At 47.3% G+C, this 14652-nt stretch overlaps 2 protein-coding genes across 5 annotated transcripts; one reads left to right on the forward strand and one right to left on the reverse strand.

Moving 5' to 3' along the window:
• Window positions 1-726: 726 nt before the first annotated feature.
• On the reverse strand, window positions 727-6467 carry LOC140112377 (cytochrome b-245 chaperone 1 homolog). Of its 4 annotated transcripts, none has more exons than XM_072132469.1 (7): window positions 6424-6467; window positions 4868-4965; window positions 4721-4762; window positions 4537-4610; window positions 3357-3453; window positions 3131-3275; window positions 727-3046 (listed from the first exon to the last, which is right to left on the reverse strand). In XM_072132469.1, the coding sequence occupies exons 2-7, from the start codon at window positions 4950-4952 to the stop codon at window positions 2923-2925; spliced, it is 567 nt and encodes a 188-aa protein (XP_071988570.1). In that variant the 5' UTR covers window positions 4953-4965; window positions 6424-6467; the 3' UTR covers window positions 727-2922. The 4 variants fall into 4 exon arrangements, with proteins under 4 accessions (XP_071988570.1, XP_071988568.1, XP_071988567.1 ...); XM_072132467.1 differs by lacking the exon at window positions 6424-6467 and adding an exon at window positions 5851-5970; XM_072132466.1 differs by lacking the exon at window positions 6424-6467 and adding an exon at window positions 5775-5794.
• A 243-nt stretch (window positions 6468-6710) lies between these two features.
• On the forward strand, window positions 6711-14647 carry LOC140112380 (nuclear prelamin A recognition factor-like; the record flags this gene model as incomplete). Its single annotated transcript, XM_072132471.1, has 7 exons — window positions 6711-6850; window positions 8788-8865; window positions 9033-9176; window positions 9488-9620; window positions 11409-11543; window positions 14380-14498; window positions 14573-14647. Coding segments are annotated over exons 1-7 (711 nt in total), but the record flags the coding sequence as incomplete, so codon positions are not given.
• Between the last annotated feature and the right edge of the window lie 5 nt (window positions 14648-14652).

The following is a 14652-nucleotide window of genomic DNA, read 5'->3' on the forward strand; positions in this document are numbered from 1 at the left end:
TGATATTACTTATCCTGTACTGATCCTGAGTTACATCCTGTATTATACCCCAGAGCTGCACTCACTATTCTGCTGCTGGTGCAGTCACTGTGTACATACATGACATTACTTATCCTGTACTGATCCTGAGTTACATCCTGTATTATACCCCAGAGCTGCACTCACTATTCTGCTGCTGGTGCAGTCACTGTGTACATACATGACATTACTTATCCTGTACTGATCCTGAGTTACATCCTGTATTATACCCCAGAGCTGCACTCACTATTCTGCTGCTGGTGCAGTCACTGTGTACATACATGGCATTACTTATCCTGTACTGATCCTGAGTTACATCCTGTATTATACCCCAGAGCTGCACTCACTATTCTGCTGCTGGTGCAGTCACTGTGTACATACATGACATTACTTATCCTGTACTGATCCTGAGTTACATCCTGTATTATACCCCAGAGCTGCACTCACTATTCTGCAGTCACTGTGTACATACATGACATTACTTATCCTGTACTGACCCTGAGTTACATCCTGTATTATACCCCAGAGCTGCACTCACTATTCTGCTGCTGGTGCAGTCACTGTGTACATACATGACATTACTTATCCTGTACTGATCCTGAGTTACATCCTGTATTATACCCCAGAGCTGCACTCACTATTCTGCAGTCACTGTGTACATACATCTCAGGCTCAGCCCCTTTATCTAGGAAGGAATAAGATTCTCGGTTATTATTTTGTAGTTTAATATATAATCCCAGGTTACATACATCTTATACACAGCGCAGGGTTGCAGGAATCCGCCATCATACACATACATAATACAGTGTAATACCCCCGGACCCCCAGTATAATCTCATGGACCCCCGCTGCTCTGCAATAACCCGTATTCCTGAGGAAGCATCGAGCTGTTACTCTACTTTTACACTTTTGTTCAATCACAGCTTAAAGGGAGGCCGTCCTAATAACGACCACGCCCCCCCGAGTCAGCACAGCAGGAAGGTCTCGCTTTACAGCCTCTCATAATGTAAGTCAATGGTTTGGACTCAATCAACCGTTTTACACAATAGGAAATCATCAAGAGGCGTGTCTTGGGTGACCACTCCCACAGCTGCTCCTACTATCTTAAAGGGGCAGCGCAGGATTTGTCATGGTAGTCTTATTTCATAGACAGACTGACCAGTTTTAAGACCCCACAAGTCACTGTAGACTTTCAAGCGGACGTATAGTGTCCAAGTAAACAGCAATTGGTCAAAAGTGGACATCCCCTTTAAGTACCTTTATTTCTTTTATAGAAAATAAGTGAAATACACAATTTAGATAATAAATATATTCTGCAATGTGACGGTACCGGGCTCAGGGGGTCTATACCCCAGTTGATCGCTGCTGCCCCCTGCTGGACGTAGCACTACGTGTCATAGGAATGTACCACTCTGCAGGACAGGGGGAGCCGCCCACGTCTGAGCCCTAAATCCAGATCTGTGACTGGTCAGGAATGTCCAGTATACAGTATAGCGGGTATACAGCCTTCACTATATATAAGAGGTCATAGGGTACATCCCTTTAACCCTTTACAGAATGCTGCACCCCTCCCCATGCACCGCAAGCAGCTACTAATACACCCATAATACCTCCCAAATATCACATAGTAAAAGCTCTTCATACCGAGAAGGAACCGCAGTGCAGGGAATATGTAACAAAGACAGACAAAGGGTTAATCCAGCATGAGAAAAACAGCGCCACTCTTTTCTATGGTCATATATGGTATTGCAGCATTCAAGTAAACAGCGAGTAGTGGTGCTTTAATAGAAAAATGTACCCAATCCTGAACAATCCCTTTAAAAGGAACCTGTCAGCAGGAGTGACCATACAGACTGCAGCCAGTGTTATGTATTGTCCCTGGAGAGATGTGTAATGAGACCTCTGTGTATGGTGTAAGTAGCAGCAGGACTGTGATATATGAGGATTGTAGCTTCTCTAAATGCACTAGGGTTGTGTCCTCACACTGCTTTGCTCTGCGCTCTCTGCAGCCAATGTTAGGTATTTAGGCGTTTATGTTGTTGTAGCAGAACTGTGAAATCTGAATTTATATTCCAGCAGTGGAAAGGGGGTCCTCACACTGCTGTGCTCTAAGTTCTCTGCCTTTCTTCACAGCTCCCCCACAATCTTACTTTTAGTGTTTGCAGCAGGCTACTACAACTTTTAATTGGATTATAGGAAAGGGACATTGGAGCATGCTGCTCAGTGCAGAGAGCACAGCAGTGTGGGGACCCGCCCTCAGGACACTTGGAGATGATTTAACCCTGGAATATATTTCACAGTCCTGCTGCAACAAACAACGTACACAAATATATAATTACACATCTCTCCAGGGACAACTCTGCTCTATGCCACTCTGGCTGCAGAGAGCAAAGAGCACAGCAGTGTGAGGAAATGTCAGCCAGAAGCTGCAATTCCAGAATATAAATCCATTAAATCCACAGTCCTGCTGCTAATAACACACACAAAGGCCTGATTACACATCCCTCCAGGGAAATACCTAACCCTTGCATGCAATATGTTTGGTCACACCTGCTGACAGGTTCCCTTTAAGTACCATAAAACTTTCCAATATTCCAGTAAAAAGTTGTGCTCAGATTCTAAAAATATCCAAACTTTTCTGTCTTTGGAAGAACAGGGAGTGTTTTCTCCAGTGTGTATCCAGAAGAAGACCTTCCATAAGCTCCTCCTAGAGGACAATTAACACTGAACTGTAATAAATAGGGAATATTTGGAGGCACCTCGGGCAGGTCGCCGCCTGAGGCACAGAAGGCGGAGCTGGGGGGATAGTGCAAGGCTAAAATGCAATTAAAAAAAAGCGGAAAAAAAAACTCTTCAAGTTTTTCTTTGGTCGGCAGAACATCTGGAATACTTTGGTGGTCCAGGTCATTCATCGTCCTTATCTAGGGTCTCCTCACTGTCGCTGCTCTCCTCCTCTATCCTGGAGTGGAATCCCGCCAGGTCCAGATCCAAGAAGGTGGTGAGAAGTTTTGCCACCGCTTCCACATCACTGGTGGAGGAACAAGAGGAAGAATCAGCTGAGGAACCTCAACGCTTTCAACTACCGTGAAGTCACCACTCAAGAACTACTTACCTTCTACCTCCGAGTACCGCGCTCTGCGTGAGAGGGTGGGAGATGCCCGTCACAAGACGCAGGACAATGAGGTAGCCCTTGCCGAAATACCGCACCTTCTCCTCCTCAACGTTCACGTCTCGGATCTCTCTGATAAGAACCACCACTAGGAGGGACATGGTCATACAGGTCCATCAAGAAGCTCTGGAGATACAACTGGCCTTGATACTTCAGCCTCACTACCTACCTTGCTCTTCGCCTCCATTACAAAACGTGAGTATTTTCTTGTACAAGTTGAAGGTCTTCAGGACGGCCTTCCCCGCCTTCTTGTCAAATATGGCTTCCTGAGAGAGAAGGAGAACGTCAACGTGATGGTTCATCAATGGCAACACTAGAGGTCCATCCACCTCTCCCACTGTCACATCTGATAGCTCTGCCTTGTTCACACCTGGTGTCTTCATGTCAGCCAATGTTCCCACTATCTGGTCACTACCCAATTCTCCTTATATAAGGCACCTGACCCTACAGGAAGGAAGGTGCCTGAGCAATGACGTTCCTAATGTGATCATTCCTGTGAGGATCTTCTGGGTTCTTCTCGACTTCCGTTGACCCAGGCAACTAAGGATCTTCGCCCTACCCAATTCTCAGTGACTCCTGGTTATGTAAGGCACCTAACCCTACAGGAAGGAAGGTGCCTGAGCAATCAAGTTCCTAATGTGATCATTCTTAGGAAGATCTTCTGGGTTCTTGTCTGCTCATAGTTTTCAGATCCTGAGTTTCTCAACTACAACTTCCGTTGACTCTGGAAACTAAGGATCTTCGCCCGACCCAATTCTCAGTGACCTCTGGTTATGTAAGGCACCTAACCTACAGGAAGGAAGGTGCCTGAGCAATGAAGTTCCTAAAGTGATCATTCCCGTGAGGATCTTCTGGGTTCTTGTTTGCTCATAGTTCTCAGATCCTGACTTTCTTAACTACTCCAGTTGACCCCAGCAACTAAGGACCAGCCTGACCTTAAACTATGCAAAACTTCTATCCAGACCTCGGCTTGTACCTCCAGACTGTTTGTCTGACCCATGATGCATCACACCAGTGTCTCTTGGCCCTAGACTGACCATCACTGGAGAAACGTCAAGAGGTGGCAACCTGGTGGTCTCCCTGAAGCAAAGTCCAAAGGGGTTGAAGGGTAAAAACCAGGAAGGTCACTTAAACAACCCCCTTAGGAGAGGCCCAAAGCCAAATTGGTTACAAGATAAAGGCCAATGTACGTCTATAGGACCTCTCACCGCACCTGGGTCCCACCACACCCTCCTGGTCTACAGAACAAATCTGGGCAACTGTGTCCTCATCTCCTCCTGTCCGTCAGATGTCGGCAGACCCATCAATGACCGGTGTCTAGGGGGAAACAAGCAAAGATCTCGTCTCACCTCCCATTCCTCAAGGTTCTGGAGGGCCACGAAGAGGCAGCCGGCCACGTAGAACAACTTCCACGCCCACGAGTCTAGAGGTGGAAGGAAACGGGACGGAAGATGTTCAGGACACCAGGACAATGTGTGACAGATCATATATAGAGGAGCCAAGATGGACACTCACTGCCCCTCCAGTACCTACCTGAGCTGTAATAGGCTGCGGCCAAACCCACCGAGGAGATTCCTGCAGGAAACAAGGTTCTTATTATGTTACGGGACCAATAACAGGAAACAGTCAGCAGGACAAGTCTGACCCGACCTACTGATGGTCTCCATGTAGACTACTTACCCACTAGTAGGGACCACGAGCGGATGCTGGGATTCCTCTTCAGGTGTAGGAGGGTCCCGGTGCGGTTCTCTACCTGCATGTACATGACTGGGCCGGACCTGGGGGGAGGGGATGGACATGATGACGGGTCACAGGTACCGGCAGAGATCCCCCCCACCTCCTGACCCAAGGACACAGCAAATTGTCCACACTGTACAATCAGCCTCATGTGAACGCACCCCAAACCTTCCACGCGGCGCCTCGGCTCCAGCCCCCGGGACGTTACTGGTGGTGAGAATGGGGAAGACAGAATAGGGAAGTGTCAGGGAGGTGACCCGTCCCCCGGGGGGAGGGGGGGCTTCACATCGATTTCTCAACTACGGGCCCCGCGGGTGAAGTGTTAACTGCAACAGCAACCACAGAAATGACTACCCCCATCATTTCCGATCACTGACCATGTGATGCAAGGAGCCCCAGACCACGACCAACCCCGAGACTGGAGGAGTCAGACATATACAGCTGCGGTCGGATGCCAAACTACAACTCCCAGCATGCTCCAGCTGTCAGGACTTGTGCAACATGCGCAGCGTCATCTCAGCATCAGGGGTTGGGCAATTCTGTGCCGAAAGCTGCAACCACGCTGAGAGTAGTAGTCCCTCCACATCCCACAACAGCTTCTGTATACAGTCTCTGTACATGCTGAGAGGAGTAGTCCCTCCATATCCCACAGCAACTTCTGTATACAGTCTAGGTACATGCTGAGAGTAGTAGTCCATTCACATCCCACAGCTCCTTCTGTATACAGTCTAGGTACATGCTGAGAGTAGTATTCCCTCCACAGATACTTCTGTATACAGGGCGGATACACTGTAACAACACTGCAGCTGTTCCCTCTCTGCCTGTTGTACAATTCCCAGGAACTTCCTACCCGACTCTCTGTATAACAACAGCCGCCACATACAGGAGATCCATCATACATCTCCCATATCTCCCATGTCACCCACCTTCCTGGCTGCACCTGAAGCTCCTCACTGCCCCAGTACACGCCGCGCCCCAGGGCATGCCGGGATATGGGATGACCCACCCAGGCGTCACATTCATGAAGCTATACCACTACTGACCACTAGATGGCGCTGCATTTGTTTATCATCTCATGTTGTTCCAACCTTGACCACTAGACGGCGCTATATAACTACAATTTTCATGCACATCCCAATAAAGGCCACCAGGTGGCTCCGTAGTGCAATACCGCTACTGAACACTGGGTGGCGTAAAAGACCTACGTGTCCAAATCAGATTCATCTTGCAATACCAACGCTGGACACTAGATGGCGCTATTAGCCTTTATTTAACCTTCAGTATTGGGGTCTGTTCAGGTCACACTCCTGTACTCAACACCAGAGGACGCTCCATCGCCACCATTCATAATTATCCCACTAGTGAACACTAGATGGCGCCGCATCCAATAATAAAGTACTAAAACTTGTTATATTTAGCAGGGCTGCAGAGCATTCTGGGAGCTAGGCTCACTGCACTATAAATCCTCATCTGGACGAGTAACAGCGCCCCCTACCTACCACGTCACGTTATGTGGCGCCCGGCTCCCGTCACGTTATGTCAATAGTTTACATTAATCACATGACCTGGTACCCGGTAGCTGCGTTAACGTCATGTGTTCTGAGGAGAAAATATCATAAGATATTGTCTCCCTTACCGGAGACATTTTGTGTGAGTCGTGCATATAGAAGTACGTGGTTTGGTCTTCAAAAAAATGGCGGCGAAGGAAACACAGTATAAGGGCGGGTAAAAGGGGCGGGGATTGAGGAGGAAATTCACTTTCCTCTTCTTCTCATTGGTCGGGTAGTTGTCAGTCACAGAGAAGGAGAGTCCGGGGCAGGAGAGAATGTGAGAAGGAGCCGGAGAGCGACAAAGGCCGAGAGAGGAGAGAGCGGAGAGCGGAGAGCCGGCCCCGGGACCATGAAGTGCGAGAACTGCACCAAAGCGGTGAGAGCCCCCCCCCCCCCCTCAACATGGCGGACACTTAACCCCTCACCCCCCGGGTTATGTCATGTCACGCAGAGAACATCCACAATGTGACATTAACCCCTGAGCGTCCGGCGCTCATCACACGTCTCCGTCAGCCGCCCCTTTAACTGCGCGTCTCCACCTTATATCCGGAATTTATCGATTTACGTGTTCAAATAAAAATTCCTCTATTTGGCGCAAGTCGTCTCCAAACGTCTCATCGTCTGCGTCACCGAGGGCGAAAATCGCATCTTACGTATAAACGTAAACATCTGCGAGCGAGAGGCGGCGGTGGAGGCCGCACAACATATTATATAGTTATTATATTATAGTTATTTTTATTTATTTATTTTTTTCAGTCTGTTTTGTCTCCTCATTTTTTTTTTTAGAATTATAAAATAAAATAATAAAACTTTGAGGTCTTTAGTAAAACTTTTGGTGACTTCTCCAGTCAAATTGTTGAGCGATTTTCTGACTTGTTTAAAGCGGGAGTTTTATATATAATTTTTTTAATTATTATTATCTGCTTTTAGTTTATTTTTGTTCCTTTTTATGTTGCGCTTTGTTTCATCTTTTTTATTATTACATGTAATTCTTAAAAAAAAATTTTGTATATTCTCACGTCTCTTCTTCATCTTCTTCTCATTTCTAATTCTTCTTTACATTGTATATGGTGTTCTCCTGGCCAGTCTCGCCCCCGCGTGGTTCCTCCTCTTCTTCCTTCCGCTATTTTTCCTCTTTCTATGAGATTTTTATTCTATTATTTTATGTATCACTTTTTATTATTTTACATAAGATGACTATTTACATGTTCGTGTTATCACATTACGCGCCATAACGTGAGTTGGTTGGTTCTGATCCTTCCGGGTCTGTCGGTGGTGGAGCTGTGGTTGCTTTGGGTTACGTCCCGTATCTGTCCGGTCTTTTGTGGCCTTCATGTTGGATTGGTGACCTCGGTGCAGAGTTATTATGACTGTTCACATCTGGGCTTCTGTCACAGGTAGAGATGAGCGGACCCATAGTTTCAGTTGGGGTTCGGCCAGTGGGGTTCTGGATGTATTGCCGGCTGAACAGCCATTTCGGCAAATTGACGCCCCCTTGCTACTATTGGTCGTGATTGTACCGCAATTACGTGTCCTTTCATCACTAGTCTCAGGTTCCATCACTTCTTTTAGGGGGATCATGATAGACGTCGCTGCAGTATGTGACAGACCCCATTATCAGTCTGGGGGTCCGCCAGGGGACACTGTTGTGGGTCAGTGTTGTGGTTTCTATACTGTACACAAGGGAGGTGTGAACAGAATGTGACCAGTGATGGACCATACCATTATGAGGGAGTAAAGAGGGAGGTATAAAATCTTTTTAGGATATGTCCTACAAATATAGCAGAACCCTCACAATGTCCGTCTGTAGGTGAAGGGTCCGGTGTAACTGGAGACTATTGTTTTGTTCCCAAGTTCATGTCGCAAAGTGATCCCTCCGGTCACTAAATATTTTTGTCAAAGGTAACGAGGAGGAGGGGGAGGGGGACTGCAAATATTTTGCAAGGGGCCGGGTGATCGCTGCGTGTCAGGTGACCAAACACATCCCTTCTAATCCCCTGCCCCTAAAACACTTGTGCTCTGTGTTTATTTTGGAAAATTTCAAGGAAAATAAAAAGGTTACAATGTTTTTAGATATTATTTTTTATTATTATTTTAAATGGGACACCAAGTTCTGTTACAATGAGGATCTGGGGTGCGCGTGTGATCCGGCAGCGAGGCGGTAACCTGATAGGGGACTACGTGTGACCCGGGACTTGTCCGACAACTGAGATTATTCTACTCGTATTTCAGAGCCATCAATTATGTATAAATGTAACTTATTGAAAATAAAACTTCCCTAAACTTTAAGGTTTTTTTGTTTCTCCTGGACAGGAATGTAGCAAGAAGAAGAAGAGAAGTGAGGATGACGCGGAGCTGTCCGGGCCGCTGCCTCCGGAGGATGGAGACGAGGTGAGAGCGAGGGGGAAGGGGGCGCCGCTTATCTCAGACCTTCCCCAGGAGCGGCCGTTACACACCCAACCCCATGACCCTTATCTGTCCCCCTCACTACTCCCTCCCGGAGCACAGACTCAACTCAGAAGTGATAAGAGAATTTCTTTGAAATATTTTGTTTTCAGAAGAGCGAGTTCCATCGTCTGGCCGATGCCCGTATCTTCCTCAGCGATTGCCTGGCCTGTGGGAACTGCGTGACCTCGGAGGAAGGCACCAAGATCTTCGCTCAGAACCAGAAGGAGCTCTTCAAGGTTCTAAGTCTCAATAAGGTATCGTGAAGCTTTTCACTTTACCCCTTGTTATGAGGTTAACACTAGTTTTATTGTGCGACATCCAGAGCTGCATTCATAATTCTGCAGGTCGATAAATGGCCGCACGGTAGCGTCCATGCGCTGGGCATATTCTCAGAACTCGGATCACACATTGATAACCCACACTATGGAGGGACCATCCCTGTAATTAGTTACTAGGGGTGTATCAGTCTTTCACGTGTTTATTGAACGCAGCTCTGGATGTGATTGGAGTATAATAAGAATCGTTAGATAAGTGATCAGTCCTTAATTTCCTCTTTATCTTCTAGAAGTGTGACACTTCCCTCCATAGACTGGTGGTGGCTTCGGTCAGTCCACAGTCCGTGCCTTATTTTGCTGTCAAGTTCCAGCTGTCGGTCTGTGAGGCGGCCCGTAAACTCTGCGGCTTCCTCAAGAGTCTTGGTAAGTCCAGGTGAAGGTTGTACATGATAGTTTCATATGATGATCATACTCATAATCTGCCAGTGAGTAGTCCTTGGGGGTAGATGTTGTGGCTCTGGTGGTGCCTCTGGGCTTGAGGTGATGGTGGCTTCTGCTGGAGCCCTTGGCCTGAAGTGGTGGTGGGCCCTGGTGGTGCCCTTCGCCTGAGGTGATGGTGGCTTATGCTGGAGCCCTTGGCCTGAAGTGCTGGTGGGCCCTGGTGGTGCCCTTGGCTTGAGGTGATGGTGGGCCCTGGTGGTGCCCTTGGCCTGAGGTGATGGTGGCTTCTGCTGGAGCCCTTGGCCTGAAGTGGTGGTGGGCCCTGGTGGTGCCCTTCGCCTGAGGTGATGGTGGCTTATGCTGGAGCCCTTGGCCTGAAGTGCTGGTGGGCCCTGGTGGTGCCCTTGGCCTGAGGTGATGGTGGGCCCTGGTGGTGCCCTTGGCCTGAGGTGATGGTGGGCCCTGGTGGTACCCTTGGCCTGAGGTGATGGTGGCCTCTGCTGGAGCCCTTGGCCTGAAGTGATGGTGGCTTCTGCTTGAGCCCTTGGCCTGAAGTGGTGGTGGGCCCTAGTGGTGCCCTTGGCTTGAGGTAATGGTGGGCCCTGGCGGTGCCTTTGGCTTGAGGTGATGGTGGGCCCTGGTGGTGCCCTTGGCTTGAGGTGATGGTGGGCCCTGATGGTGCCCTTGGCCTGAGGTGATGGTGGCTTATGCTGGAGCCCTTGGCCTGAGGTGATGGTGGCTTATGCTGGAGCCCTTGGCCTGAGGTGATGGTGGCTTATGCTGGAGCCCTTGGCCTGAAGTGATGGTGGCTTCTGCTGGAGCCCTTGGCTTGAGGTGATGGTGGCCTCTGCTGGAGCCCTTGGCTTGAGGTGATGGTGGCTTCTGCTGGAGCCCTTGGCCTGAAGTGATGGTGGCTTCTGCTGGAGCCCTTGGCCTGAGGTGATGGTGGCCCCTGGTGGAGCCCTTGGCCTGAGGTGATGGTGGGCCCTGCTGGTGCCCTTGGCTTGAGGTGATGGAGGGCTCTGGTGGAGCCCTTGGTTTCAGGTGATGGTGGGCTCTGGTGGAGCCCTTGGTTTCAGGTGATGGAGGGCTCTGGTGGTGCCCTTGGTTTCAGGTGATGGAGGGCTCTGGTGGTGCCCTTGGCCTGAGGTGATGGTGGGCCCTGGTGGTGCCCTTGGCCTGAGGTGATGGTGGGCCCTGGTGGTGCCCTTGGCCTGAGGTGATGGTGGGCCCTGGTGGTGCCCTTGGCCTGAGGTGATGGTGGGCCCTGGTGGTGCCCTTGGCCTGAGGTGATGGTGGGCCCTGGTGGTGCCCTTGGCCTGAGGTGATGGTGGGCCCTGGTGGTGCCCTTGGCCTGAGGTGATGGTGGGCCCTGGTGGTGCCCTTGGCTTGTGGTGAGGGTGGGCCCTGGTGGTGCCCTTGGCTTGTGGTGAGGGTGGGCCCTGGTGGTGCCCTTGGCCTGAGGTGATGGTGGGCCCTGGTGGTGCCCTTGGCCTGAGGTGATGGTGGGCCCTGGTGGTGCCCTTGGCCTGAGGTGATGGTGGGCCCTGGTGGTGCCCTTGGCCTGAGGTGATGGTGGGCTCTAGTGGTGCTTCTGGTCTTGGTGGGCCTCAGGATAGATGTTGCATCTCTGATACCTCTGTGCTCCAGATATCGGACTTTGTTGGGTCTACAGACATGGGGCGACGAGCTCTGTTACTGTCTTTGGGGTTCACATAGTTCGGTCCAACAGAACCCTAAATAAGTATTTTGTGTTGTGTCCCTCTTCAGGGGTCAGTCATGTGTTTGATACGACAATCGCCGCTGATTTTAGCATCTTGGAGACGCAGAAAGACTTCATCCAGAGGTTCAGACGGCAGTCACAGGACGAGCACGCCTTCCCCATGTTCGCCTCCGCTTGTCCCGGTAAGAAGCGTTAATACTGCGCCCCAGATACTTCTACTCTGCCCAGCAACATTGTAGCATCATGCCAGTCATTGTAGGGTTAACCACTGCTATGGCCTTGAGACTGCCGTGACGCCATGGCCGCCTGAGGCCAAAACTACAGATAAGCTCTAGAAATGTTTAGAAAGTGCTACAGTGACGAACCTCCAGCAGTGCAAGGACAGGAAAAGCCCGACTACTGCTGAGTCAGCAGGGTCCTAGTGGCAGCTATGTGGTACTGCAGCGCTGGCCTGTGGGTGAAAGGTTAATCTTTCCCTGTCCCCGGCTCATGTCACATGGGCAGAGAATACAGAACTGTGAAGCGCTGGCCCCTTAAAAAAAAAAAAAAAAGTAACCGTTTGGACTGATTGGACACCTTGTTCAGAACCAGAGCTGCAGTAAAGTAAAAACACATTGTAACAAAGTGTCAGCTGTGAAGACAGATCCAGGTTTTCAGCTATGACAACCCCAAGTCATTTATTCTCCGAACAATGTATAGGAGGGGAAACTCCAATTAAACACAGCTCTGCCCCAAAATAGAATGAACAGTGGTAGAAGAAGTGAATCTGCTGATGAAGGGTTAACAAACATAAAAGAGAAAATCTGCAGAAGTAATTCACAGGAAAACAATGACACAGCAGAATCTTACAGGATCAGAAACAGACATCAGAGGCCGCATGTTACCTAATACCATGTAATCATTACACGATGTACCGCCACCCCTCCCCCATAACTACTACTGCCTGCATGTCATGAGTCAGCAAAAAGATCAGAGATGATGTAGAGAGACTTCTCTGTCAGCACTAACAAGGATCTACTGTAATACTGCCCCCTATGTACAAGAATAATACTACTATAATACTGCCCCCTATGTACAAGAATATAACTACTATAATACTGCCCCCTATGTACAAGACTATAACTAATATAATACTGCCCCTATGTACAGGAATATAACTACTATAATACTGCCCCCTATGTACAAGAATATAACTACTATAATACTGCCCCCTATGTACAAGAATATAACTACTATAATACTGCCCGCTATGTACAGGAATATAACTACTATAATACTGCCCCCTATGTACAGGAATATAACTACTATAATACTGCCCCCTATGTACAGGAATATAACTACTATAATACTGCCCCCTATGTACAAGAATATAACTACTATAATACTGCCCCCTATGTACAAGAATATAACTACTATAATACTGCCCCCTATGTACAGGAATATAACTACTATAATACTGCCCCCTATGTACAGGAATATAACTACTATAATACTGCCCCCTATGTACAGGAATATAACTACTATAATACTGCCCCCTATGTACAAGAATATAACTACTATAATACTGCCCCCTATGTACAGGAATATAACTACTGTAATACTGCCCCCTATGTACAGGAATATAACTACTATAATACTGCCCCCTATGTACAAGAATATAACTACTATAATACTGCCCCTATGTACAGGAATATAACTACTATAATACTGCCCCCTATGTACAAGAATATAACTGCTATAATACTGCCCCCTATGTACAAGAATATAACTACTATAATACTCCCCCTATGTACAGGAATATAACTACTATAATACTCCCCCTATGTACAGGAATATAACTACTATAATACTGCCCCCTATGTACAGGAATATAACTACTATAATACTGCCCCTTATGTACAGGAATATAACTATAATACTGCCCCCTATGTACAAGAATATAACTGCTATAATACTGCCCCCTATGTATAGGAATATCACTACTATAATACTGCCCCCTATGTATAGGAATATAACTACTATAATACTGCCCCCTATGTACAAGAATATAACTGCTATAATACTACCCCCTATGTACAAGAATATAACTACTATAATACTCCCCCTATGTACAGGAATATAACTACTATAATACTGCCCCCTATGTATAGGAATATAACTACTATAATACTGCCCCCTATGTACAGGAATATAACTACTATAATACTGCCCCTTATGTACAAGGAATATAACTACTATAATACTGCCCCCTATGTACAGGAATATAACTACTATAATACTGCCCCCTATGTACAGGAATATAACTACTATAATACTGCCCCCTATGTACAAGAATATAACTACTATAATACTGCCCCCTATGTACAGGAATATAACTACTATAATACTGCCCCCTATGTACAAGAATATAACTACTATAATACTGCCTCCTATGTACAGGAATATAACTACTATAATACTGAACCCTATGTACAAGAATATAACTACTATAATACTGCCCCCTATGTACAAGAATATAACTACTATAATACTGCCCCCTATGTACAAGAATATAACTACTATAATACTGCCCCCTATGTACAGGAATATAACTACTATAATACTGCCCCCTATGTACAAGAATATAACTACTATAATACTGCCCCCTATGTACAGGAATATAACTACTATAATACTGCCCCTATGTACAAGACTATAACTACTATAATACTGCCCCCTATGTACAGGAATATAACTACTGTAATACTGCCCCCTATGTACAGGAATATAACTACTATAATACTGCCCCCTATGTACAGGAATATAACTACTATAATACTGCCTCCTATGTACAAGAATATAACTACTATAATACTGCCCCCTATGTACAAGAATATAACTACTATAATACTGCCCCCTATGTACAGGAATATAACTACTATAATACTGACCCCTATGTACAAGAATATAACTACTATAATACTGCCCCCTATGTACAAGAATTTAATGACTGAATGTAATTCCTCCTGTGTCCTGTAGGGTGGGTGCAGTACGCGGAGCGGGTCCTGGGTGACTTGGTGACACCGCACATCTGTACTGCAAAATCCCCGCAGCAGATTATGGGGTCACTAGTGAAGGGATACTTTGCATCGCAGAAGGTGAGACGCAGATCCCTATAAGTTGCTGATGTGGTGATATTTCAGGTCTCTGATTATTTCTTCTTCTTTTCCAGAATTTGTCCCCTGATAAGATTTTCCATCTCGCTGTTGCTCCGTGTTATGACCGTAAGATGGAGGCTCTTCGGGAGGACTA

The sequence above is a fragment of the Engystomops pustulosus genome, unplaced genomic scaffold (genome assembly GCF_040894005.1).
Source record: "Engystomops pustulosus unplaced genomic scaffold, aEngPut4.maternal MAT_SCAFFOLD_732, whole genome shotgun sequence".
In the NCBI taxonomy this organism is placed as follows: domain Eukaryota; kingdom Metazoa; phylum Chordata; class Amphibia; order Anura; family Leptodactylidae; genus Engystomops; species Engystomops pustulosus.

Excerpts from the sequence above, each read along its gene's own strand:
- LOC140112377 (XM_072132469.1), bottom strand. The coding sequence starts at position 4,952 with ATGTACATGCAGGTAGAGAACCGCACCGGGACCCTCCTACACCTGAAG. Across the intron at positions 3,276-3,356 it reads TAATGGAGGCGAAGAGCAAG|TGGTGGTTCTTATCAGAGAG; the intron begins GTAGGTAGTGAG and ends TGTCCCTCCTAG. Across the intron at positions 3,047-3,130 it reads GCGGTACTCGGAGGTAGAAG|TGATGTGGAAGCGGTGGCAA; the intron begins GTAAGTAGTTCT and ends TTCCTCCACCAG.